Source organism: Anastrepha obliqua, chromosome 1 (genome assembly GCF_027943255.1).
Source record: "Anastrepha obliqua isolate idAnaObli1 chromosome 1, idAnaObli1_1.0, whole genome shotgun sequence".
In the NCBI taxonomy this organism is placed as follows: domain Eukaryota; kingdom Metazoa; phylum Arthropoda; class Insecta; order Diptera; family Tephritidae; genus Anastrepha; species Anastrepha obliqua.
This window is the reverse complement of record NC_072892.1, coordinates 64,567,511-64,595,104: the sequence shown is the minus strand read 5'-3', so window position 1 is coordinate 64,595,104 and position 27,594 is coordinate 64,567,511. Positions and strand designations below refer to the sequence as shown.

The 27,594-nt window shown below is 37.3% G+C and overlaps 1 protein-coding gene across 1 annotated transcript in view; it reads right to left on the bottom strand.

The window, feature by feature from the left end:
* The window catches only part of LOC129253359 (uncharacterized), a 39,090-nt gene extending 12,181 nt beyond the window's left edge, over window positions 1-26,909 (bottom strand). Inside the window, exons 1-3 of the mRNA XM_054891709.1 lie at window positions 26,830-26,909; window positions 22,026-22,703; window positions 405-563 (exon numbers count right to left, since the gene is read on the bottom strand). Of these exons, the coding sequence (XP_054747684.1) occupies window positions 405-540 (136 nt within the window). The 5' untranslated portion in view covers window positions 541-563; window positions 22,026-22,703; window positions 26,830-26,909. The remainder of the gene's footprint in view (window positions 1-404; window positions 564-22,025; window positions 22,704-26,829) is intronic.
* Window positions 26,910-27,594: the final 685 nt, after the last annotated feature.

Genomic DNA, 27,594 nt, shown 5'->3' with positions numbered 1-27,594 from the left:
TTTTCAATCAAACCCTGTACGTTCTCTTGTACGGCTGAAATTCGAAACCAACAGTGGGTATGAAACTCCAAATGATACAAAATAAAACAATAGCGGTGACCCCTCAGGGCAATGGCAAATCCGAATGTATTTCTGCCATGAAAAATATCCTCTTTATGCTTGGCTTAGGCTTGTCAAAATGCACTTGTGTTATTCTTCTTTGCTTTGTTGCAGTTTTATTTTATATTTTTCAATTTACGCGAAGCTGTAACTTAAGCATTCAAAATCTACAGGCTGTTTAAGCTTTTTATTAAGGTAAGTTAATTTTCGCTCTGTACGTAAGTCCTGCATAAGTAATGGCCACTGGGCAAAATGTTTCTCTCTTTTTCCATTGACTTTTGTATATTACATTTAGTTATACTTACATGTGGGCATTAGACGAAAACGTCCGAAGGTCGTCTCTGGTGGTCCTTGCGCTGTCGTTGAGGTCACATGAAAGCGACCACGTCTGGCGGCGGCCACCTCTTCGTAGCCACTGCCACCACCGCTACCACCAGGCATTTTGTTGCTGCTGCAGGTTCGGGCTGTAATTAAATACAAAAATATACGTGCATAAGTATGTATGCTCATCAATGCAAAAACAACAAAAACATGTTAAAGGCGATTATAATTAAGTAAGTGCATACTTATGGTGCTACTGTACTTTCAAATATATTACAAACACACTCTACTTCGCATGTGGATGTAGAGGCGAGTGCATACGAGCAGAAAACTAGTAGATTTTAAGCGCTAAAACCTTAAAGCGCGCACAATATTTATGGCATTGACGTACGAGCGACACAAAAAAAAAATGAGAACAGAAAACAAATAACGAAAAGAAACCGTAAATAGTTTTACATAGCCAAAAATGTACCTATTATAAAAAGTAGTTTGAGAAAGGGTTGCTTCCGCCGTCGATGAACAGCCATGCAGCGGCCCTAATGGTAGGCAGACATGCGATTATATTTATATGTGTATATTTGTTTTTGTTTCTATATTAATTTACAGCCAAAATCGAAATGCTAAACTAAAATGAGATAAGAAGTTGAAGGAAAAGCTGCGCAACGGAAATAGGCTTAAACGAAATTGCAAATAAGGTTGTAATTTGACAGGAGATACGTATCTACCACGTAACGGTATATAAAGCATATGTCATAAAATGTTGGGGGCGGCTGACGCAACACAAATGACAAATGACAGATTGCAGATGGCAGACATATTGGATTGAAGAAGTAAGTAAAAAATTGCAGATAACCAGTGCCATTGAAAGGCAAACTGAGACTGAAGGTAATGGCATGCAGCCCTGCTCTCCTGTTCAAATACCTTTGTGATATAGAACTTATCACCGATTAGAAATCAAAATTTGCATAAGCACCAGTAGCTTTGGTATCACAATGGGCGAATTTGTTCAAGTCGGCTCGCTCAAGGCGGCCATTTATATAAAGGGTTCCCCAATAACAGGTGTTATTTTGAATAGCCCGCTATTTCGGTAGATGTCGCTTTTGAAACTGTCATTTTTTGATATTTGACAAGTAGAAACTACGCCATAAATAAAAATGGAACAATACACGCTTAAAAAACGCATTGAAATTATTAAAATTCACTATAAAAATGGTGAACATTTGGCAGAGACGGTTCGAAAACTCGAACATTTTTGGGTCACGTAAAGCACCTTATCGGACCGCAATACAGAAATTGGTGAAAAAATTCGAGTTGTTGGGACAAGTTAGTGATGTGAAGAATAAAACTCGTGCACGTCGCTCAAGAACAGTCGAAAATATTGTTGTTGTAGCCAAAAGTGTTGAAGAAAACTCAAGTTTGTCTGGGAATTAGGCATTCCACAAATGTCATTACACCGTATTTTGCATAAAGATTTGGGTCTTAAGGCTTATAAAGTCCAGTTAACACAAGAACTCAACCGGCCGATCATCAACAACGTTGTGTCTTTGCTGAGTGGGTCGTTGAAATGCATGAAAATGGTCCGGAATTCCATCGAAAAATCATCTTGAGTGATGAGGCCCATTTCCACTTCGGTGGCTTCGACAACAAGCAAAATTCAAGAGTTATTGTTGGAAATCCTCTCTGTCCTCAAAGTGTGACTGTTTGGTGCGTTTTATGGTCCGGCGGAGTCATTGGATCTTACTTTTTCGAAAATGAGCTGGAGTAACCGCTACGGTGAATGGTTTGCGCTATCGAGAGATGATTAATGATTTTTTATGGTTTCACGCATCTACGGCTTCCTTGGGGATTCCAGTTTAGCGCTGTTCCTGCGATGTCATCCCGTAGTTTGCGCAATATGTGTCCGATCTATTTCTACTTGCGACGCATAATTTCTATGAGAACTGGTGTTTCACCGGTAGCCGCCGAAAGATCATCGTTGCTTGTAATATCAGGCCAGAATATCCGCATTATCTTTCGTAGGCAACGGTTTAGGTTATTAAGTTCCATGTTTCACATCCATACAGAACTACCGACTTCAGGTTGGCATCAAATAATTTCAGTTTTGTGTGCCTAGAGATGTGGGTTGACTTCCATACCTTGTCTAGCCTGCTAAATGCAACGCGTCCCTTCGATATTCGGTTTCATATATCAGTTGTTGATCCGCCGTTTTTTGAAATTATGTTCCCAAGGTAGCAAAATTCATTTACATCTTCAAGCGGCGTGTTGGAAATTTGAAGGGCTTGCGTTTCGGTGGTGTTACTCCGCATTACTTTGGTCTTTGCTATGTTCAGTTTTAGACCTGTTTGTGCTACTGAGTATTTGTGCGATAATAAACAAATGTCCTCCGCATAGTCTAGGTATTTAAGCCGCATAAACCCCAGGATATGCCCCTGCTGACCGCACGCGCTTGTCGCATTACTAAGTCCAGGACAAGGTTGAACAAGAGTGGAGATAATACACATCCTTACCTAACACCGGTTTGAACTTCCATAGTACTACTTAAAGCAATTTCGAATTTCGCGCGGATGAAGCGCCCGAGTACAATTCTTTTATGATGGTGGCAATTGGCTCAGGTACTCCTTTACATTCAAGAGCTTTCCAGATTGCTTCATGATTGAGAATGTCGAACGCTTTCTCGAAGTCGATGAAGCAGAGGTAAAGAGGCGAGTGCCAATCAACCGACTGCTCCACGGTCACTCTCAAGGAGTTTGAGCTTACACGACCGACGCAAGAGCAGTGGGGACGAAGGCCTGCTTGTTCTTTGCGTAGTATCTGATTCAATGAGTTGGGCAGCCTTTTGAGAACTACCAATTTTTGCACTCAGATAGGTTACCCTTCTTCGGGAGACTGGTTTTTCACCCCCTCTTTTAACTCAGAGGATATTTTTTCAGAGTTCCAGATGTTTTTCAATAAGGGCAAAAGGATCCGAGCGCTTATCTTGGCAGTTTTGCAGTTTTTTAGCCATTTAACCTAACCTAACTAATCACTTGCCTGACTATTACGTTGAAACTCAAAAAATACCGAATACTTGCCCGAGCACTCCCTCTCCTGTTTCGACAGGCTTACAGATGTTAGAAGTATCTATATTAAAATAAATGGTAATTATTACATAAAGACATTTGATTGTACTCTTTCCTAGAACTACGAAACCGATTCTAAACGAATTGTTCTATTAAGAAAGCTGCGATACTCCTTATTGGCATAGGTTATCTTTCGTCATGCCTAGAGATATACACTCGATAGAAAAAGTCAGCGTACACGGAACCAACAAAAATAATTAATTAAAAAATCGATTTATTTTAAATCCACTCAAGAATAGTTGGCTTTCAATTTTATGAAAATAAAAGAGAAAAAAAATGTAATCAATAACATACATCCAAAACCAAACATGCATTCGCCTTCAAAATCCATTATGAAAAGTCTGCGTACAAAATTATTTTTCTTCCAAATATTCACAACAAACCTGCTATTACATGCTATGCTGTGTCACAGTAGGCATTAAATTGCACTTATCGAGTGCCGTACCCTTTTTTCGCCACACAATCTTACGCCCTTTGATTCCAAAGACGCAAAATTTGCTCTCATTGGAGAAAATACCACAAAACTACCGAGGATAAGATATTAAGATCTTTTTGTAAGTAGGGTATAAATTCCAAGAACCAATACTTAAGTTCCTTAGATTCAAAAAGCTGCAATATTTCTGGGTGTCATAGACTATATATAAATGCTAATATCTCAAATAATGTCAGAGGTATAGATTAAATAGGAAGCGTATGTCATCTATGCCTATGTACAAAGCTCAAATTAAGTATAAATCTCCGGAATGAGCGAATTATAACTTAATCGAGCGAATTACCATTCCGAGCGAGAGTCAAGCGACACTGAAAGCGTTGTCATCCTTTTCGGTTAAGATGTTATTTGTCCCTGAGGGAGTCGAGAAATTAAATTTATTAAGGACAAATCGCATTCGGCTCACACAGGTGTCAGGACATAGTGGTGTATTTGGAAACAAAGTAGCGGATGCGTTGGCTAGAGAGGCTGCGGCTTCGTCATTAATAAGACTCGAACTCCTCCTCGCCATGAGACAACACACCACCAAGGGAGAGCTTGGAAGCGAAGAGCTAACGTTAGAAGCTGAGCTAACACCAAACTATACCGAGTTCTCTACTGGCATAATCAAACGAGGTTCATGCAACTCATAATCCTACCTAAGAACAAACTGAGAATGTTCACGCAGATTTTCAAAAGTCACTGCGTAACCATCTGCACAGGCTTGGATCTCTGATCCCCAAAAACTCCAGCACATCTTCTTTTCGCATGTGATGAATACAGCGAGAAGAAGGAGAAGATATCTCTTTCGGATGCGCCGGAAGGAAGGCATATATGCTCAACCCAACCTAGCTCCATCTTAGATTTATTGTTATTGAAAGAGCTGGGTTTGAATGAGGTATAGTGATGAGTTGAGGGCACAAGAGACCGTGAGATCGAAGAGCAACCTTCATTTTCATTCATATATGGAAGTAGTCGATTTGCTAAACTTGAAATCTGTGCTTCGATAAAACTGACTTCCCACAAAATGGACATCAAACGAAAGGTATTTAAAAACGTTTCATTCCCTAAATGTCTCTGTACCGGTGTGAAAAGTTAAAGCATATGGAGGGCCGCAAGCAAGGAAGTAAATTTACATCTTCGACTAGAGAAGAGTAAGTAAGAATTATACATAGTGTGCCCACACCAGACGATGCCGTGGCATTATATGATTTTGCAGGTCCATATTCAGCAATCCCTATGCTCGGTCATCAATGCAAGCATTATAAGTCTAGATGTGCTTTTTTTTCTTTTTAACAGAGGACGCTCTTGGCAATCAATTTCAAATCTACCTGAGTGTACTTCTGATTTTCAAAAATTTCTCATAAACGGTAAATGGCGTTGGGAGGTGGATCAAAAGTTACAGCTTTTCGATTGGTCCGAGAACATCAAGACGCATGCCGTAAAATGCAAAAATAGCTTGGCGCAAAACACCAGTCAGGGGTGCATGCGTCAGTATTTTATTTTTTTGCTTGGTAAATAACAAACATAGAGAAAATAACTCGTGAGGTAAGCAAAGAGGCACCCAGCATGTAATAAATTGCTGAACTATAAATACAATGCCAGGGGTGGCAGGAAACGCCTGTGGCTGCCGATATTTAAAGAGCCACATTAAGACTTAGGCGGTAAATAAGGAATGACGTGGGGCACATTGACGGTGACTGCGAAAAATATCCTTGTCCTCATAATGTGAGTTAGGTAACCAAACAAATTTGCTACAGATATCTGACTGTTGTGGGTGTGAAGAAAGATTCTAGGCAATTAAACTCTGAAAGAAATGAAAATTTATAAAAAGTGAAATATGTAAGCAAAGGGAATTACTCAGATAGCGCGAGTAACAAATTTCTTTATTCTCAACTTTTCAAATTGCTCTTTTATGCTCTGCTCCCATTATAGGCAATGCCAAATGTAAGCATAGCCAGTAGTCGCACGTAGTAAACAAAATGTATACAATGAAAGTGCAGGGAAACATGACATGAAGGGGCACCTAGGGGCCTTCTAGGGTGAAGTTTCACCCATCTTCGTACTTAGTGATAACCAAGCTGCAATAAGAGGTATCGGCTCTTTCACTTCCAATTCTAAACTTACACTGGACTAACGTCGATCTATAGAGAAAACTCTAGACCGCTTGGATCACAGGCCATGTCGAAGCTGAGGAAAACTACCATTCAGATGAAATTTAAAGCGAAATCCCGTCGAAGCAAATCTTCTTCAATTTAAGAAGGTTCAGTGAAGAGCTGATGATATGGAAAAAAGTTCGTGGATCCAGTTGAAAAAGGATCTCAAGAGTCTACTAACGAGGAATGTGGCAAAATTCGTGTAAATTTGTATGGTTCTACATTGCTATGAAGCCACTCTGAGAAGATTTTAGTGCTAATGAAAATTAGTTGGTTTTTATAAAATTTGATATTTTGAAAGTGTGAATTTAATTTTTTGCTTCTTTTAAGATCATGGAAGAACATTAAATGTCCCTCTCTCAACTTTTCTTAAGATTGAAAACTTTTTACACATTTTAAAAGGCGTTTGAATTTACTGAATGCGGATTAAAACCATAGAGGTGTAATCGTTTCTTCCGGCCATCAATCCTTAGTGGGACATAGGACATTAAGAGTTATATTCATTGTAAAAGTAAGCAACAAAATAGCAGAAAATACTAAAGCAACCATACTGGCATTTTTACAAAAAGAGTACCTTATCTAGTTACATAACTTCAAATATAGCAAAAAATTCGTTCCCTTAACAAAAGAGTCTCGCTTAACAAAAAAACTCATAAATTAAATTAAAAAAGGGTAGCACATTTATTTAAAAAAACGCACATTTTATAGACAATTTGTCACGTATACAAAGTTCTTTAAGTGATTCAATAAAAATTTGTTGAGTTATTTTCTTTGAATGGGCATTTTAGTGCCTTTTTATATCCAAAGCTAGGCAACACTGCAGTAGCGAGAGAGAGATTTGACTGCCGAAAGCAGAAGAACACCAACAACACCTGCAATCGCGGGCAATGCCACTAAACTTACACTGGACTAACGTCGATCTATAGATGAAACGGTACACCGCTTGGATCACAGGCCATGTTGAAGTTTTTTTTTTTAATTTTTAATAATAAGTAGTCTTCCTCTATCTCTTCCCCTTCCTGTAGCTATTCCTTTTCCTCTTTCATCTCCAGCTCCATCTCCTTTCTTTATCCCGGAAACGGGCAGTAAAAATTACTTCACTTAAAAGCTTTCATCAACAGCTTCCATCTTATACCCATATTGTACAAACACATCCAAGGGTACCTTGGTCCACCTTTTCGACTATATTACGAGACCCTGGTCACTCAGAGATCTAAAAAATACTCTGTATTAAAGCACTCATCAGTAGCTTTGATTTGATACCCACAATGTAAAACCACATCCTAGGGTTACCCGGGTCCTCGTTTTGGCCTTCGGCAGCGCCACCTGGTGGCGAGTAGAATCAATAAGCATATTATACTAACCTTCTCCGTGGAAAAATATGTATATATACCAAATTTCATAATAATCGGCCCAGACACACACGATCAAAATGTATTCAATTCTAATGAATGCTATGTGCGGTACAAAAAAAACGTGCGGCAAATAGCAAAAACACACTCACTTAACTGGCGCACCGCACACACACACGTTATCGGATTTCAACCAAATTTCACAGAAACCTTTGCCAAAGCAACACCAACAATGTGTGAATCTTTCATTGTGTTCCTTACACGCGTTGCTGAGATTACTCCGGACAAACGCACACTTTTTTTCGGCTTAATTTTTATATATATAGATGTATGTATATAATTGGCGAGTATACCCTTTTGGGGTGTTTAGCCGAGCTCCTCTTCCTATATGTGGCACGCGTCTTGTTGTTGTTGCACAAATGGAGGGACCTACAGTTTAAAGCCGACTCCGAACGGCAGATATTTTTATGAGGAGCTTTTTCATGGCAGAAATACACTCGGAGGTGTGCCATTGCCCGCCGAGGCCCGACAGCTATTAGAAAAATGTTGATCTTCATTTTGATGTTTCGCCGAGATTCAAACCTACGTTCTCTCTGAATTCCGAATGGTAGTCACGCACCATCACATTCGGCTACGGCGGTCGCCTCGAAATATATAGATGCCTACAAATCAGTTGGTGATTCAAGAGATCTCTGTGGGACCTCAACCTTAAATAAGCCCCGGAGGTTGCCTTCAACAGATTGCGCTACCTCTGAATGCATATTATTGTAATCGTAGCTGAGGCACAGAGTCATGCTAGAGCGCACTTCGCGGATGAGCTGGGTAGGAGAGGAACTGAGCTGCCGGGTATGTGAACATCCCTTTATCATCAAGAAAGCTCTGGACTAGCACTGACGTAACCAGACAAATCTGACCTAGAAAGTATGAACACATAATTAGGCCACTCATCAATCTAGACTGACCATTCAACAGTATTTGGTATCCTCACCGGGCACCGCCTAATGGGAACACATGGGAAATGTATAGAGTTTCCCTCTAATTTCTTCTCAAGCAGCTGCACGAACGAGGATGAGTTAGAGAGCATTGAATACTTCCTCAGCCATCGTCCCGTTCTTAATAGCGCGACATCGCTCTCAAAACTCTTATTTCCTTGCAAGTCTGGCAGATCTACATAGAATTCAGAGCCATCAACAATATTTCATCGTTTATTGCATAAACGAAGTAGTTTCATCACATTGTGCATTATTTATTTATTGGGTAGTGGTAACACAATTGGTCTCCAGTCTAAGTGGGCCCCTAAAAACCTTCAACCTTTATTGAGAGTGGAAACCACCTAATCTAACCTAGTCTACAGAGCCGCAACATGGCTGGCAGTATTTGGCGCAAACGCGTAACGATGGTATGTCTGCGTTCTGGGCATAGTAGCTGGTTGAACTTCTATTGTATTTTTCCAATAGCGGCCCCAACGACACAACAATATGAGAAAAATTCTTCTACGGTTGGTTGGATGGTTAAAGTGGTGATTCATTCAGAATCCAATTAACGCTTCTGCACCATTTTGTTGTCACATCCTCGCTACCAACTTATTTAACAGTTATTTACGGCAAGACTATACCCAGTCTGTCCGGCTATATGTAGAGCCTTATTAGGTTGTTGACGTCTAAGCCAGATAGTTGTTCTATACTCTTGAACAGTGGCTTGCCCAGGGTTGACATTATCTCCTTCCATAAGGCAAACCGTTCACAAAGGAAATGGAAAATAGTTTCCTGTGACAGTGGGTGTTGTGAGAGATGCCCATTTTGGCTGCTTGTTCCCCGACAGACCAAAAGCCACTTATGCCTGTGGTGAGTCTCCAGATGTCCCGTCATTTCATATTTATCAATGTTGACGTTTGTTTGAGGTAGTAGGTAGGTCCTAATGTTTTGATAATTTTAAATGTCGTCTGAACTCTCCATCTATTGTACAATCCGCGTATCGAAGGTATTTTGAAGAAATTTAATTCTTGAATGCACCCAGTGATGTGAATACCGATTCTGCAAGAACGTTATTCTTATACGGTACTAACCATCTATTTACATGCCCGCTCAAAACTAGCCATCTATCTGCCCACCTCTCCCCCTTTGGGCCAATCCCGTTCAAACACATGATGGAAAGAATAATGAGATGGCGCCTAGTTACTTAGTGCCGTTACTTTGCGCTCACCGAATTTGACAATGAGTTACGTGGTTTTAGCACCAGTATGGCCAGATTACCATTTTCGTAACTTGATTTTGCATTTTTGTTTTGTTATTTAGTCTCGGAGTTTTAGTTCTTTCTTCATGACATTTTTCTAGCCTGCTCTAATTAAAAGTTTTATTTAGCTTTACTTTTTTTAACAGCTGGTAGCATTGCCCGCGCTTGCAGTTGTTGTTGGTGTTCTACTGCTTTCAGCAGTCAAATCTCTCTCTCGCTACTTCAGTGTTGCCTAGCTTTGGATATAAAAACGCACTAAAATGTCCATTTAAAGAAAATAAAACACTAAATTTTGATTGAATTAATTAAAAAACTTTGTATGCGTGACAAATTGTCTTTAAAATGTGAGTTTTTTTTTTAATAAATGTGTTATGGATATGTACAACTTAATTTATGAGTTTTTTGTTAAGAGAACGACTTTTTTGCTATATTTAATGTTATGTTACAAAATCTTTTTGTAGCTCTTTTTGTAAAAATGTCATTATAGTTTCTTTAATATTTTCTGGTATTTTTTGCTTATTTTTACTATGAATAAACCTCTTAATGCCCTATGTTCCACTTAGAATTGATAACCGGAAACAACGATTACACCTCTATGGTTTTAATTCGCATTCAGTAAGTTAAAACGCTTTTTAAAATGTGTAAAAAGGTTATCAATCTTAAGAAGAGTTGAGAGAAGAAGATTTAATATTCTTGCATAACCTTAAATGGAACCAACAATTAAATTTGCACTTTCAAATTATCAAATTTTATAAGAGTCAACAAATTTTCATTAGCACTAAAATCTTCTCAGAGTGACCTTATTTAACCTTCTTTTGTTAAATAATATAGTTTTCTTTTTTAACTTACAGTTTCGGTAACTTTGAATTAAAAAAAGAAACAAACACGAAACTTAAAATTTTTCGCATTTTGGGTATAAAAAAGCACTAAATTTATTGCGAAGAGCAAATGGTTGGCAACACTAAACAACTCGGCAAACGTGACGTCACGCACGCTTGATGGGCGCAATCTTCTTTCTATCATTCTTGGTCCAAACAGTATGTTTTCTGAGTGTGAGTGAGATAACCTCGACATGCCGATCTATAGTTTCTGACCATTTTCACAACCACTGGTGCCCGAGTATTGTCTTGGAGTTTAGGAGGAAGCATGGGACTTATAAGTCCTGGGGACGCATACGTCCTGCTATGATACGCTTTTACTTTATATTTTTATCGAATTGTTATCTTAGTATGGCCGATGTGACGTGGAATCTTATTTCAATGCACTAACGCCTTCAAGTCTTGTCTAAATATTTAAACATTCACAGGCATAGTACAAATGATGACGCCACCGGAACCGCTCCAAACATTTTAAGTATTCTTTTTTGTGCATATTTACTTATTTTCAGAGTTCCTATCTCACTACTTCGCAGCAGAAAAATTCCTTAACCCAAATATGTGGGCGTTTTGCTGATGTCATCTCCTATCAAATGGCTAAATCCTGCGTTTGATTGAAGGAAGAGTTCACAAAATCCACACAACAGCCAATACAAAGACAATATGGACAAAAGGACGAAATGCATATACATACATAGCACAGCACGACAACAACAAAAGCAACCAGAAAATCTAATAAGAAATGCCAATAACTACAATAAGGATAAACAGCATTGCCAAGAATGAAAATGATTTGTTTGCTCACAACGGCCTCAACATGGAATTCCTTTTGGTTAACGGTACATACGAGCATGCACCGCGCTGAGGTTTAATAGACTGTGAATGAATTGGAAAACTATATACGCATACACATACATACTTATATAACAGTTCTATAACCTTGCAGTTAAACTGACTGTCTAAAGGTTTAAGCAGAACTAGACCATTTCGACTTAATACTGGTTGGTTGGTTGATTGAAGGATACGAGTACGAGTGGAGGCAACACAAATGGATCGTAGGCGGTCGCACTTAACCAATGCTGTCGCCTTATACTATTTCAACAGTTTATACGAGATCTCTAATTTTTGCTTATCCTGTCTGTTTTTATTAGGTTTTAGACCACAAAACGTAAGTTCTTAGAGTTAATGCTCCAGAAAGTGATCGTCATCGATTTGTATTCACCTGCTTTTTATCGAGTCTAATTTTTATCAAAATGATTTCTTTGTCCTTCTAGCGACCAGTGGTTCGTATTAAAGCAAACCATGCACATATTTTGGGCGATTCTTTTTACACCTGCCAGCCGCCATATTCGAGTTTGTTTGTGTTTGACTACCATTCCATTGCAACCGGATTCAATACTCACTTTGGATATGAAGCATCAAGTGATAGGGACAATTTTTTAATAGCGTTCGCCCCTCGGCAGTCAATAACAAACCCCCATCGACTACGTTACTACCATCAAAAAGCTTCTACACAATTGGCGCTACATTCTTTGTTGGATTTTTGACATAACTCCTTTTCTTATTTGTGGTGTTTTGTCCTTGATGTTTTTCCACGAATGGAGGGACCTACAGTTTTATGCCGCCTTCTTATTTCCTTTGGTGTTTCATGCCCGAGATTTTTGCCTTTTATTCGGTTACTCATTACTCTTCTGGTTTGAGTAGGCATAAAATACTTTCAAAGCCTGTTTTCGCAGTGATTTGAAAGGATCCATAAACACATTGTAAAACGGCAATCGAAGAGCACCTAATCGATGAGTTCAGTGTCAGGCGCTTCTCTTTATGCTCACCTACTATATGACCAACTATAATATGAATTACAGAAGCCCTGTCGAAAGACATGACATTATTTTAGTGCAATGACTTTTAAACAAGAATTTAACCTTTTCAGCTAAGACAATTAATCAAATTCAGTGATAATATTAAGTTTTAAGTTGCCAAAATAAGGTTTGACCCGCATGCTCCCTACTTGGAAAGTTACAAGTGCGGCAAGAGATTGTGTGCTTCAGTGCCGCACTCGCTGCGTAAACACCCAGTGCCCTGTACACAGTTTATCCTGTGAAAACAGGGCTAGAGTCTGAATATTGCTTTGAAGCTGTTGTCCGCGAGTGGGCCAAGATACCTGCAAGTCACATTCGGGCAGCTTCCGACTCGTTTTTGGCCGTCTCAAGATCATAGTCAAGGCAAAAGGTGGTCATATCGAGAAAAAGTAAATTGATTCTTAATTTTGTATTATTTTCACACATTTTTTACTTTGAATTGAATACAAGTAATTCTCCAAACTAAATTTATGGCCTTTTTAACCTTCCTACGGTCTTCGGGTCATTTTTGACCCATTTCAGGAAAAAAATTAAGTTTTTTCAAGAACGAAATTTTTTCAGGACTTGATATTTCGTGACTTTTTCTAATTTATTATATTTTATACAATAAGCGTAAAATTAAAAAAAAAAATTATTTAGGCTCTGTCGCGTAGAAATTTTTATACATCTACGACCCTCTGGTCAAATTTGACCCAATGTATAAATCAGACGTTATTTGAATTAAATTTATTTGCTAATTGCAAATTTTCGGCTCAGCGGTTGCATTATATTATTTAATCTGCTTTTATTGAGTTCACAGTAAACATAAATTTAAAAGCACGTGCTTTGTTTGGTTATTCGACTATTTACTTCGTAACGATGAGTGATAGTGAAAGTGAATTCTCTTTGGCCGCGTTTTCGGATGATGAGGAATCATGTTCTGAATTCGAAGATCATGTTGAGGTTCCAGATTCTTCCGACTGTGATTTTAGTGATGACGAAAATTCTCTTGTGCCTTCTGAAATGATGTCGTCAAAAAATGGTCAAATAAACTTTTCAAAAACCCTTCTTGTAACAAGTGCCGGAAGAGCTTCAAGAGAAAATATTATCAGCTTGATTCCTGGACTAACGCGTTACTCGTGCTCAAGAATTACCGAAAAAGAAATTTCTAGCCTTGAACTATTTTTTCCACCTCCTTTGTACGATATTGACCTACGTACGATATTGACCTACACAAACATTGAGGGAAAACGAATATACGGTGAAGAATCGCTGGATTTTGAAAACATCGAACTATTTGCATTTATTGGATTGCTAATATTAGCTGGCGTTTTTCGATCAAATAACGAAAGCTGTGAAAGTCTTTGGAACCCTGAAACCGCAAGACCAATATTCGCTGCAACTATGCCTTTGACGACTTTCAAAAAAATGTCGAGAGTGATTAGGTTCGACAACAGGGAAACTCGAAGTGAACGAAGATCGTTGGATAAATTTGCTCCTATACGTGATTTGTGGAATCAATGGGTTGAGATATTACCTAAGCTTAACAATCCAACGGAAAACGTGACCATCGATGAACAATTAGTAGCTTTCAGAGGAAGATGTCCATTCCGCCAGTACATGCCAGCAAAGCCTGCAAAGTATGGAATCAAAATTTTGGTACTACTTTATTCAACAACGAGCTATGTTTGGAACATCCAACCTTACACTGGCAAGGCAATCGGAAGAACCCCCGAAAAAAATCAAGGCATGCGTGTTGTTCTTGATTTGATTGAAGGGCTAAAAGAACATAACCTCACAACCGACAATTTTTTCACGTCTTATCAATTGGTACAAAAATTATTGGAGAAACGTATTACGATAGTAGGAACAATACGCAAAAACAAGCCCGAACTACCACCAGACTTAGTGAACATAAAAAGAAGACCACTAAATTCATCAATCTTCGCTTTTATCGAACAAACAACTCTTGTTTCGTACATACCTAAGAAAAATAGAGCTGTGATTCTACTTAGCACTCTACACCATGATTCAAAAATTAGTAATCGTCGGGATAAAAAGCCAGAAATAATACTGGACTACAATAAATGTAAAGGTGGTGTAGACACATTGGACAAAGCTGTAAGCGGTTACACTTGCAAACGAATGACAAAACGGTGGCCTCAAGTAGTGTTTAGTAACATAATCGAAATTTCAGCTTATAACGCTTTCGTTTTATTCAAATCCGCCAACCACACCTGGAAAGGATGTTTTTATCACCAATGCTCTTCAATTTATACTCTGAATATATATTTGAAGAAACGTTGGCATCAGTTAACTTAGGAATAAAAATCAACGGCGAAATAATAAATAACATACGATTTGCCGATGAAACCACAATATTGGCTGATACAATTAATGACCTGCAGGACAGATACCTGTAAACGGCCATATTTTTTTCCTGATTTTCATTAAAATTATTTAAAATGAAGACGTCAATATATTTTTTTCAAAATTGGCTCACAGTTTTTTTATACATTAAAATAATATAAAATATTTTTTTTTTATTTTTACCATTTAAAATGGCGGATGTACACTCAATTCTTCCAGGAAGATCGCAGCGGGACTTCTCAATCGGCGGGCATTGTAGCATCGGCGTCAGTTACCTGAATACAAAAAACCAAACATTTTCGCGAAATAAAATGCTTCAAAAAAAAAATTAATTTTGGGACAAATTTTCCTATTATTTTTGCTTCGAAAAAATTACTTTTTCGAAAAAATTTTCGAAAACTTGTAAATTCACATAGAAAGTGATATCATAAAAAAGATGTGCGCAAAATTTTAGAGAGATCGGTCAATAACTTTTCGAGTTATCGTGTACGCCAATTCGAAAAATATAGTTTCGAGAAAAACCCGTCTAAAGTTTGAATACAACGTAACTATACCTCTCCCAGCGCTTGAACGCTAAGAATAGAGTCGTCACGGTTGACAATCTATAATATAAGAAATACTCAAATTTACGTCCTAAAATTTTTTTTGACATATTCTTAAAGGATTATGTTAACATTTTATGAAAGACATTTTTTTTTCGAAATTTTACAGGTATCTGTCCCCTTAAAGAAGTCAGCGGAAAAAGTCTGCAGCACGGCCTAAGTATTAACACCCGAAAAACCAAATTCATGGTTGTTTCAAAAAACTCTCAACAAATCACCAATTCAAACATTTATGTATATGACAATCCGATCCAAAGAGTATCCCAATTTAAGTACCTAGGATGTTGGCTTAGCGAAACATGTACAAATGGCAGAGAAATTTGCTGTCGGATTGAAGCAGCGAGGGAAGTTTTCTTCAATCACAGGAAAGTTCTTTCCAATAAAAGCTTGAATATAAAATTACGTCTTCGGTACCGTAAATGTTACGTTTGGTCTATTTTGTTGTACGGTGCGGAGGCATGGGCACTAAAGGTTACGAGTGTGAATAAATTAGGAAGTTTGAGATGTAGTGCTATGGTCGAATGATGAAAATATCGTGGACAGACAAAGTTAGTAAGTAAGAAGTAAGTATAAGAAGTCTTCACAAAACTTAGTAAGGATATAGAGCTGTAATTAACGATAAAGCGCCGCAAAATCTTAAATATGCGATTGCAGGAGAAGAAATTATTTAGATACGTGTCAACTATTAACGTTAAGTATTTTTGCCGTAGTCTGTAAGAAATCATGAGTTTCTAGATTTATTAAATAAAAAACAAGTGCGTGTAGCGTAGTACACATAACGGAAGTGAAACTTTCAAGGCAGACAAAGAAAGAGGGAGAGACGCGAGAGAGAATTACATAGAGAAAGAATATATATCTAAATAAATTCACAACATGTGCAGAGAATACAAATAGACAAAATTTACAAAAAACGGAGAAGGGTCGACCGGTGTAGATAAATGCCGGACACAAACCGTGGTAACAACGCGCACTACTCCGAGCGTTTATCACCCGCATAAACGCAGAGATTCCAGGACCGCACAAACGGCACAAATTACCGCAAGGCAATACCAATAAATCCGACGCCGGAATGGATAGCACTTTATAGTACGCACAAGCACTAGCCAGGAAACGAAAATAAGCGCCAAAAAATAGGCACCAAAAAAAAAAACGCCAAAAAAATTGGGACTAAAAAACGCCCAAGACAGTAGGCACCAAAAATATATTTCCTACAAGTTTGCACCATCAAACAGGCGCCAAAAAGTAGGTAGTGTTATTTCTCACTAGAAATTAGCAAACACAAGGAAAAACTCGGGAAAAATAGCTTAAGGTGTATCTAAGACATATATAAGGTATAGCTCTCTCTCTCCTTTTCCTCTACGTTATATCTTTTTTCCCTCTCGCGGAACGAAAATGCCCAAAACGTTGCATGGCCTTGAAATTTTACTCTCCATTTTCGCTCGTCCATCGACGCTTAAGAAGTTTCACTTCAAAAAATAAATAAATAAAAATATATAAAACTAGCTTAACATGAATTCAAAGCAGTTTTTTTAAAGCGCCTAATCTCATGCCATAAAAAGTGAGAAGAATTTATTTCTTTAAATATCCATGCAGACTGAATTTATTTGTTTAGCATCGCACGCAGACTGGTAACTGGTATCAACATAAAATGAAGTAGTTCGGCGTCAGTTGCCTTTACTGCATGGCTAGCGCTTGCGTGGTGGTAGGCAACAAGTTAATAAAAATCATCCCCCCTACGCTGCCTACACATTTCTCTATAATCTGGCAGCTTGAGGAACTGCTTTATATGGACTTTGAGAAACGTAATTTCTTTACGCTTTTTACTTATTCCTCATTCATTTATTCGATTCAAGTCAATGGCGCTTAGCGTCAAATAACAACACTGACACGTGCGTACATACATATGGAATAGGCATATTTTTATTAGTATTAGTATTAAATACATTAAGGATAACGAAATTTTTATTAGTATTAGTATTAAATACATTAAGGAGAACGAAATATTTATATTTTATATAAAAAAATTTATTGCCAGGGATTGGCTTTGGAGGGCACTAAAGGTAAACGTATTTGGTTTACAGAAAAGTTTTACACATACATACATATTTGCACATTTCATACAATTTTATCGTGTTTGCTCATCTACAATACTTATGTGTGCATGTATTCGTAAAAAACAAAAAAAAATAAAAATCAATTTATGTTTCATCTTCAAGGTTGCACAATCGCTGCTATGCAACTTTGATAACAATCACGCAAATAAGAGTACAAATACAAACACAGGCATACAACCGTAGTGCGCACACACATAAATACTCATATATATGCATTTATACACACATACATGGGTAATTGGCGCATATATCCTTTGTTCGCCTACTGAGGCACCTACATTTTTGCGCCGCCTCCGAATGGTAAACGAAATTTATGAGAAGCCTTTTCAGGTAGAATTGACAGCTACTAGAAAAATCTTTTTCATCAATTTTATTTTCCCTTTATTCAATAAAAGTTGTGTTGTGCTCACAAAACTTCTGTTTGGAAATTTACAACTTTGAAATAATGCACACTAAGTTGCCCCTATTTCATAGATTCCTATGACGCCTGCTTTTGGCTGTAAAATTCCACAAAGATTGACGTCAATGGTAACAATTCAAGCCATTTAAAGCCAATGATAATGAACGCGTTCCATTTTGTTACGCTTACAATACCAACGTACGGGTTATACAATAAAGATTCTGGAATTAATTGTTTCAACGTTTTTCATAACTTCCGCCCACGTAAATTGGATTCTTGCATCGATAGATCTCCTTGTGGTAGTGCCGAGACTGTATTGCGCCGAAATTGGTCGGAAGTTGTGAATCACAAATTGCTCACGCTCCTACCTGTGTACGAAACTTGGTTGTATACGAAACCTGCAGAGGCTAAGAAACAGTGAAATTGAGAGGCTTCTTACGTGGAAGAAAAGGTTTTGTAAGTAAACGCAAGGAGATGGCCACTATTTATTTCTACCAGGATACTTCCTTGGTATGCAAGGGTGTGTTGACTATGGAAAATGCTGCTCAAGTGGACCACAAATGGATTTAACCGTTTAAGTCCGAAGCAGCGTAATCGCGTTGTTGTGATTTTATGCCGAGAAAACTGAATACTCTTTTCGAACTCATTTAGAGAAAGTGTGATGGCGCTGTGCGGGATTCTTCGACTAACACTAAATGGGCTGAAAGGTACCGGGCCTAACAAAAAAAGCACGGTTTTTATTTTTTTTTCAAAATTAGCTTTACTCATCAAGGTAATTTCCATCAAGAACAACACAATTCCAGAGCAGCTCTAACATTTCAATACCACTTTTGTAGAACGATTTATCTTTTGCCTCAGTTCATAGCAGAGAGTTTCGACAACCTCTTCATGCGAGCGAAATTTCTTGCCGGCGGCCAATTCTTTTAGGTCTGCGAACAGCCAGTAGTCGCTAGCAGACAAATCTGGCGAATACAGTGGATATGGGAGCAATTCGAAGTTCAATTCATGTAGTTTTGACATTGATTTGATTGACTTGTGACACGGACGTTTAAACGTTCCAGTAACGCTATATCATATTCCCTGTTGATGGTATTTCCCTTTTCAAGATAGTCGATAAATATATAATACCACGCACACCTCAAAATACCGAGGCCATAACCTTTCCAGTGGATTGTTGTGCTTTCGGGCGCTTTGGACGAGGTTCACCACTGGCTGTCCACTCAGATAACAGATAAATGGATTCGATTCCGGAGTGAAGTGATGTATCCATATTTGAACCATTTTCGCATATCGACGCAAAACTTCCGATTTATTGCATTTGCACGTGGCCGAACACTGCACAGAATCATCAACACTTTTGTACTTTTGGTCACCAGTGAGCAAACACAGCACCCACTTTGAGCAGCGCTTTCTCATAGTCAAATGCTCATGCAACATAAAGTCAACCCATTCTTTTGACATCTTTCGGATATCAGCTAACTCACGCAACTTCACTTTTCGATCTTTCAAAACGATTTTGCGTATTTTTTTCGATGTTTTCTGGTGTTACCGCCTAAATGAGGCGTCGACTGCATTGTGCATCATCGGTGTCTCTACGGCCACGTTTGAAGTCAGCTAACCATAGATTTATGGTTGTTTTTGATACAGCGCAGTCCCCATAACTCTTTTGAAGCTATTGCCTCGCTGCAGTGTTCTCCCCCATGAAAAAGCAGCGAGAAATTAAAATACGAAATTCTTTTCTCATTTATTGTTTTGAAAATAACAAAAGTAGCGTCACTCTTAGCACAACAACTCACGAACTAATGAATAGAATGTCATGAAATTTTAACAGCTGTCTTTTTAAGGCTAGTAATAACTGAAAAAGAGATAAATGCAATAAAACTAGTGCCATCTATGTGTTAGGCCCGGGACTTTTCAGCCCATGTGTAAAGTTGATCAATGCAATTTTGTCTCGATAATCCACGTCAAAAATCATAATAAATCATTGCACGAAAATTTCTACGAGTTAGTTCCATCCAGACAAGAAATAGACTACTCTATTCCTAGACTCACCTTCGACAGTCTCTTCAAGACGAGTATATCGTCAAGAAGGGAGTGGCAGACACCAAGGCCATGGAGAAGATGGTTCCAAGCTAAACGATAAGGTTGGCTATGGAGTGTTTTCGAAGGAATTAGGACTGGAATTATCCGTCCGACTACCAAACTACTGCAGCGTCTATCAGGCAGAGGTTCTAGCCATAAAAGAAGTGGCTACATATCTAAATACGCATGACGTAACAAAAACGACTATAAATATATTCTCGGGTAGCCAGGCGGCCTTTAAATCAATGAATGCGGCTACACTAAGATCGAAGGTTGCACAAGAATGCCGGGTGGTCCTAAATGATATTAGTGACGTATTCAAGGTCAGCCTTATTTGGGTTCCGGGTCATAGAGATATTGAGGGAAACTGTAAAGCTGATGAGCTAGCCAGGACAGGTATTGCTCTTCAACTGCTCATTGATAAAAGTACCATTGGAGTACCTTTGACCACGAATAAACTAATAATCAAAAACAACATTATCCAACAGGTCAATAGGTCATGGAGAGATGAAGCCACATGTGCAACAGCTAGGCTACTATGGTCGCAAATAAACAAGAAAAGGACAAAGGAATTGCTTAGTCTCTCAAGAGATGATATTTCGAAGGTCGTGGCTTGTACAACCGGTCATTGACTATTTGGCAGGCATTCCTCGAGACTAGGAGTTTTCTACCATGAATATTGCAGTTGAGGAAGAGAAAGCAACAGTTAAGCACTTCCTTTGCAATTGTCCAGCCCTAGCTAAAATCAGAGCAGGTTGTCTAGGTAAATACTTTTTCAATTCTCTTACAGAGGTCTGTCTGACGTGGGGTTGACATCAATTCTACGTTTCATAAAAGCCACAAAATGGTTCCACGAAGGAAAGTAAATGAGGTTCCCGTGCAACACAGTGGTATCACAACGGAACTGTAAGGTCTAAGTGAGTTGGCCGCGCAGACCGACTACCACCATAACCTAACCTAATCTATGTAATTCCATCTTTTGGGCGAAATGAATTTTTCAACTCACTGGAAAAAAGAACAAGTAAAGTTTTAAATAAGAAGTCATATGTGTAGGTTTAGATATAAGTTTATACTAAAAAAGATCAAACTTTTTGTTAAAAATATCGCATTATTGCGCATCACACGTCGCTTTGCAAAGGCAATCGGGTTGAAAGAAAGGGAACCCTTGTATTAGGGCATATTTTAACCAAAAAAAAAATGTTTTTTTTTTAATTTCTTCAGTGACCATCCTTATTTGAAGATTATTCCGTTCACTATCAGTTTCACATTTTAAATTTTTAAGTACACAGAAATTAAAATTCACTTTCAAGTGCGTAAAAATAAATTTAACAGCTTCCAGTTATTTGACGTTTTATTTCGGGCAGGCGAATTGTTTTATCGGACATTTTGCATTTTCCCTCATTTGCGCGCGTTCTTGCCTAAAATATATATTTAACGTAATACGAAGTGACAAATATTACTTAACACGTTCCCTGTCCCAATACAAAAATGCAAAATTGACCGACAAGTCCAACAGGGTTTTTTGAATAATTTGTGTTTTTGTAGTCATAGGATAGCTTTAGTAATGTAGGGTATTTCAACCTGAAACACATATGGTCCATGAGCGTAGAGGGACATTTTTGCTTCTGCACGTTCATGAAACACATGTGGAACGTATCAGTGCTTATCAGGCGCACTTTTCCTGAGCCATATGTGGCTCAGCGGACAGGGAAAGTGTTAAGGCTAATTCAAGCAAATAAGATATTGGACTGGATAACTCATATTAAGCTGGGCGTCAGCAGTGCCGCGCATTTTTCGGAGGGAACAAAATTTATGACACACCATTCCTCAGTATATTTTAATTTATGGCATACCATTTCTAAACTAATCAACAGGCAACGGTAATGCAAAGCGCTTGGCACTAAATAATATGCTAAATATATAATATTATGTACTTGTGTGTGTGTATCCATCTATGTATGTATGAAATTATGTGACATCGACGGGTAATACTCACCGCTACGATTTGTTGACTGCCACACTGTCGGTGGCGGCGGCGGGAAACTGAAAACTGTAAACTGTCTGAATCGACGGATTTACGCCTTTTTTGTTGTTGTTTTTTACGAGTTTTGCTGTCGCTGCTATTTATTTTAAACAGGCGGCGTAAAAATACTTCTTTATTTTGTATTTTTTATTTTTTTTTTGTTTTTTTTTTACCAACTCGAGCGCGCGAGGGGGAGAAAAGCGTTGCACTCGACTTGACACGCGTCAATCCGCGTTAGTTAATTAAGCCGCACGACAAAAGTAAGATCAATTAATGAACGTAAGCGTTGGAAATTTAAATTCCCCACTTTTTCTCTTTTTTATTTTTTTTTTTAATTACTTTGCAATAATTCGCGCGGATTATAATTTTTTTAATACACTTAGTAACTTTTTTGTGCTTCAGCAATAAATAGCAGATTAAATAGTAAGCATTTTAAAATTACAGATGAAATTGGCTTGCAATTTTTTCACTTTATTTTTCTCTCTTTAAATTTTATTTTAAAAGAAGTATATCAAATTTCTCTTAATTTTTCTTATTTTTCAATTTTCTGAATTTTTTTTTGTAATTTGTTTTAAGACTTAACACAAATCTTTAATCAGCAGCTAATCGCGTTTAATATTTTTTTATTTCACTTTTTTAGTTTTGCTTTGCCTTCGAAAAAATAAAAACAAAATCAAAAATTTCATTGAAAACGCAATATTATTAGAAATAAAAAATCATTTTTAATATCATTTTGTGCAATAGTTTTTTTCACTTTTTTAAGGTGGTTTTTTTATTTCAATTATTATTATTAGTTTTTAATTTTTTTTTTTTTTAAATATTTTTTTTATAAAAATTTTTTTTTTATCATAATTTTTTTTTAATGAATATATTACATTAAAAAAATAAATAAATAATTGGCGCTTGCACTTCTGTTAGGTGTTTGGCCGGGCTCCTCCTCCTATTTGTGGTGTGCGTCTTTATGTTGTTCCACAAATGGAGGGACCCACAGTTTCAAGCCGAATCCGAACGGCAGATATTGTTTTATTCTCCTCCTAATCTTCTCATAAAGCTTTTTCATGGCAGAAATACACTCGGGTGTTTGCTATTGCTTGCTAAGGGGCTACCAATATTAGGAAAAAACTTTCTCTATCATTTTGCTGTTCCACCGCTTTATTATTTTCTTATAATTTTTCCTACATTTTATTTATTTTGCTTTGCTTGTGTGAACAGTTTATTTGACTGCAAAAAAATTACTTTTTTTTTGTTTTTTGGAAATGAAAAATTATTAAAAATAAAAAATCACTTTTATTATAATTTTACTTTTTTTTTATGCCTATTTTTTATTTGCTTTGATTTTTTCATTTGCTTTGATTTGCTTTGATTGAAAAAAATTTTAGTCCAAAAAATATCGGAAAGTTGGCAGGCCTTACAAAAGCGAAACCAGCGGAGATTTTTACGAAGTTAAATTGCCGTAAATATTCCCATCGTGAAATATAGTAGGCCAGTGTTTCAAATATTTAAAAACAACTGAGAGCTGGAGAACAATTTAAAGCTGAATAGAATATGTACACCAAAAACACAAAATATATTTTTTTTTTACAGATAAATAATATACTTGTGTTACAACCAGTCTAATTTGGTCGCAAAAGAAAAGGTCAGGAGAATTGCTCAACCTCTCAAGAGAGAACATCTCTCATGAATACTGCAGAAGTTGTAGAGACGAGGAAGAGGAAGAAACAGTAGAACATTTCCTCTGTAATTGTCCAGCTTTAGCTATAAGTAATGTTAGGTTATAAGAAAACAACCTAGTTTGACTCTCTTACGGAACTATCCGGTGTTGTGATAAAACCTATCCTACGCTTCATAAGAGCGCCTAAATGGTTCCATGATGAATAAACACTGAGGTTCCCGTGTTACACAATGGTGTCATAACGGACCTGTAAGGTTTAAGTGAGTTGGTAACACAGACCGACTACCACCATAACCTAACCTAACCAAGCCTACATAACTAAGAAAATCGTCGAAAACATAGGCAGATTATTCGAAAAACTGTAAGAGATGATGTGGTAAAGCAGCCGAAAGTAACGCTGCGACCAGACTTGCGGAGTTTCATTTGAAATGCTGTCGTCCTTTCAAAATGCTGAAGCCATGCAACTTGAGCACTTACAATGCGCGAAGTCTAATAAGAATCGGACACAGAATGACTGGAGCAACGTTTTGAATCTTAAAAGTAAATCAAAATATTTTTTTTTTATTAAAATCGCATGGTACGTTTCACTCCCAGATGAGTCATCCACACAAATTTTTCAAGACAATACCAGAGATTTATACGTAGAAGATCTCATGAAAAATTCAACAGTTACTGTATTGTACAACGTCTGAAGGAACCATCTTGACTCAGCTATGATACGGTCCGTGATCAGCAGTAAAGATACAGCTCGTTAAAGATACCAAAATGGAAGGGTTAATAGCGGAAAATTAAAGAGGGGAACTCATCATCAGACTACAAAATGCTACCGAATGACACATTTATATTTATACATAAAGCTTATTCAGTCACGGAGTTTCAGAAAAGCCTTAAAGTGGCCGGGATACCAGATTTTAGTCCTATAGAAAATCTGTAGAATGCCCAAAAAACACATATTTCGAAGGGTAAAAGTATAACAGATATAAAAAAACATCATCCATAATATCCACAAAATAAGGCGAAACTTGAAAAATCTTAAAGAAATCTATGAATTATACATAAAACAAATACGATACAAAGGGGCATACGAGGGCAGCACCTTGAGGGTGTACCGACGCAGGACAGAGAAGCCTGGCACATGAGGACAAGAAGAGCATATCTCAAATAGGAACGAGGCAAAAAGAGAGAGCGAGAGATCGGAAGATTTATAATTTTAGCGTCGTGCGTCAATCATAATTGACACTTGTGACATAGACAGACTTCTGAGAAAACAGACATGCAATGGAGCGCGAAAAGATCAAAATAAAGATTTCCATCATCAAAATAATTTTTTTATTTAGTAAAAAAGTTATTCAAATACAAAATGTATTAATGATGATTAATTTTGCGCAAATTGTTTCTAAATTGTTATAATTTTCTTTTCAACATTTTTTTCAACAATTTTTTTTAACTTTTTTTTTTATTTTTTAAATATTTGTAAAAAAGTTATTCAAATACAAAATTTATTAATAATGATTAATTTTGCGCAAATTGTTTCAAAATTGTTACACTTCTCCTTTCAACATTTTTTTCAACAATTTTTTTTTAACTTTTTTGTAATTTTTTAAATATTGGTAAACAAGTTATTCAAATACAAGATTTTTTTTTTTTTTTTGAAAAACACCTCTCATGTGAGTCTCTTATTTTTTTATTCAACATTTTAAACTTTTTTTTTATTTTTTACATTTTTTACATTTTTTGTGGTAGAAAAATTAAAATTTGACTATACCCCTTATTTGGCATCTTTTACCATTTGGTGTTTCATGATCGGAGATTCGAACCTACACACTTACAAATAGTAGTCACGCACCAACCCATTCGGCTACAGCGACTGCTGGAAAGGAGTATTTTAAACAAAACAGATACGAAGAAATATAAAACATTTTTCGGGGGAAAAAATTTTGAATTATACGAATTTTTGAATTTAGTGGATTTAGTTAAAGAAACTCCCAATTCCTGATTTGCGTTCTATCAATAATCTTAAGAGGGAACAAGTTTAGTTCACTCTATCCGGACTCTACTGTACTAAGTTTAGCATCTAGTAATTATTTATCGGTTTTAGCAAAGTATTGTTGAAAAGTGAAGTTTTGTTTTGAATATTTTAACACCTTCAAGTCCGAAAGTTATACCGCGCGCACTGTTTTTCTTTTATTTATTTTGTAATTTTTGGTTTCTTGAAAATTTCAACCATTTTAATTTTTTACTTTTTCACAATTTTCTCTCAACCGAAACCATATTTTAAATTATATCACATTTTTGTGAACTTGGTTTTTCATTTAAACGCTCTTTTCTTTCGCTTCTTAGCACATTTTCTTAAATTTTATAAAAATTTCATTAATACCACCACAGCAGCGCTTCAGAATTTTCGCGAGTTTTCCTGCCTTGCAGTCAAAAGCCAGTTAGAACACAAACTCAGAACGTAATTTTGCCACCAACACTGCTGCCACTTGGTAGTTACTGCGACTATTGATTTTGTGTTAGGTTTCCGTTGCGTTGCTTTGCTTTGCGGCGTTTATTCACCGAGGTGTCTTTTTTTATGTTACTGAATTTTCTGGCACGCGCCGACGAAATTGCTATGTGCCACTGCCACTACTATTGCTACTGCTGCTGCAGCTGCTATCGCGGTTGCCTTTGCTGGTACAGTGCAGCACCGGAAACTAAGTGCAGCGCATTGCAGCACTTCTTTCAGTTGGCCCTACGTGCGCACACACACATACGCAGACGCAAAACGCACACCTAAACAAGCATATGTGTGTGTTGGCTGTTAAAAAATCGTTGCAGAGTAAATTTTGCAAACACTTTATGCAATCTTCTGTGAACTTTGCTGCTTTTGGCAATCGTTTTTCCCCTTAATTTGCTAAATTCATCAGAGTTTGACGTTTTCCTTAAACGAACTATCAGCAAGAACTGAAACTTGTAAAACTGGTGCACATTCACAAATATTCACACACCCTATGCGAAGTTAACTAATAATGAAATTTTTCAGCGCAACCAAATTCCCAAACAAGACCAACCGAAAATTAGTCACACTTCGCGGAAAATTTTTAAAATTTTCAACAATTCACAGACCACAGACTTTTTTGTTTTGAAAATATTTTATTTTTTCACAGAAATAATTCTTGTAGTAGCTTCTGTGTGCTGGCTTCGAACAGCTGCAATACATTAGCATTCGCAAATAATGTTCCACTCTTCGTTCGAGAAGACAGAAGACATGACAGGTATGGGAAAATGTCTATTAACTTGCTGGCCTCTCCTCTCTTGCGCGTAGCCAATGCATAGCTACTTGGCATGATGCTTTTTCGTATGGCATTTGGCGCTTTTCCCGCAGCTTATTTTCATGAGTTTTCTCTCGCTCGCTCGCTCGCTCACTCTCTCCCTCGCTTTTTCTCTCGGTCGCATGTTTTTGTTCTCTTTTATTCTTTGTTTCGCTGAACCAAATGTTCGAGTATATAAATAAACTTTTGAGTTCATTTACATTTCAACATTTTACGAATTTTTGCATTTTCACGTTTACGTTATAAAATTTCGTTGCTGAAGCAGCAGAAAATTTCAATAAAAGCTATGCTTGTGAAACTTTATTTAGGCGTACACTGCGTATGCGTGACGCGGAGCAATGCACGTGCCATTGATTACGTATACGTAGGGTAAGCCGGCTAGATTATTCTGCAAATATTGAGTGCACCAACCGTAAGTGCGTGCCAAAAATTTCATTAAGAAACGTCACGCGGTAAACTCAGACATTAGTAAACAACTCATCATCACTTCCATTTGAGAATTTTGAAGGGCGTCACGTTTATGCTACGTCATGCGGATGCCGCTCATTTACTTCAATGG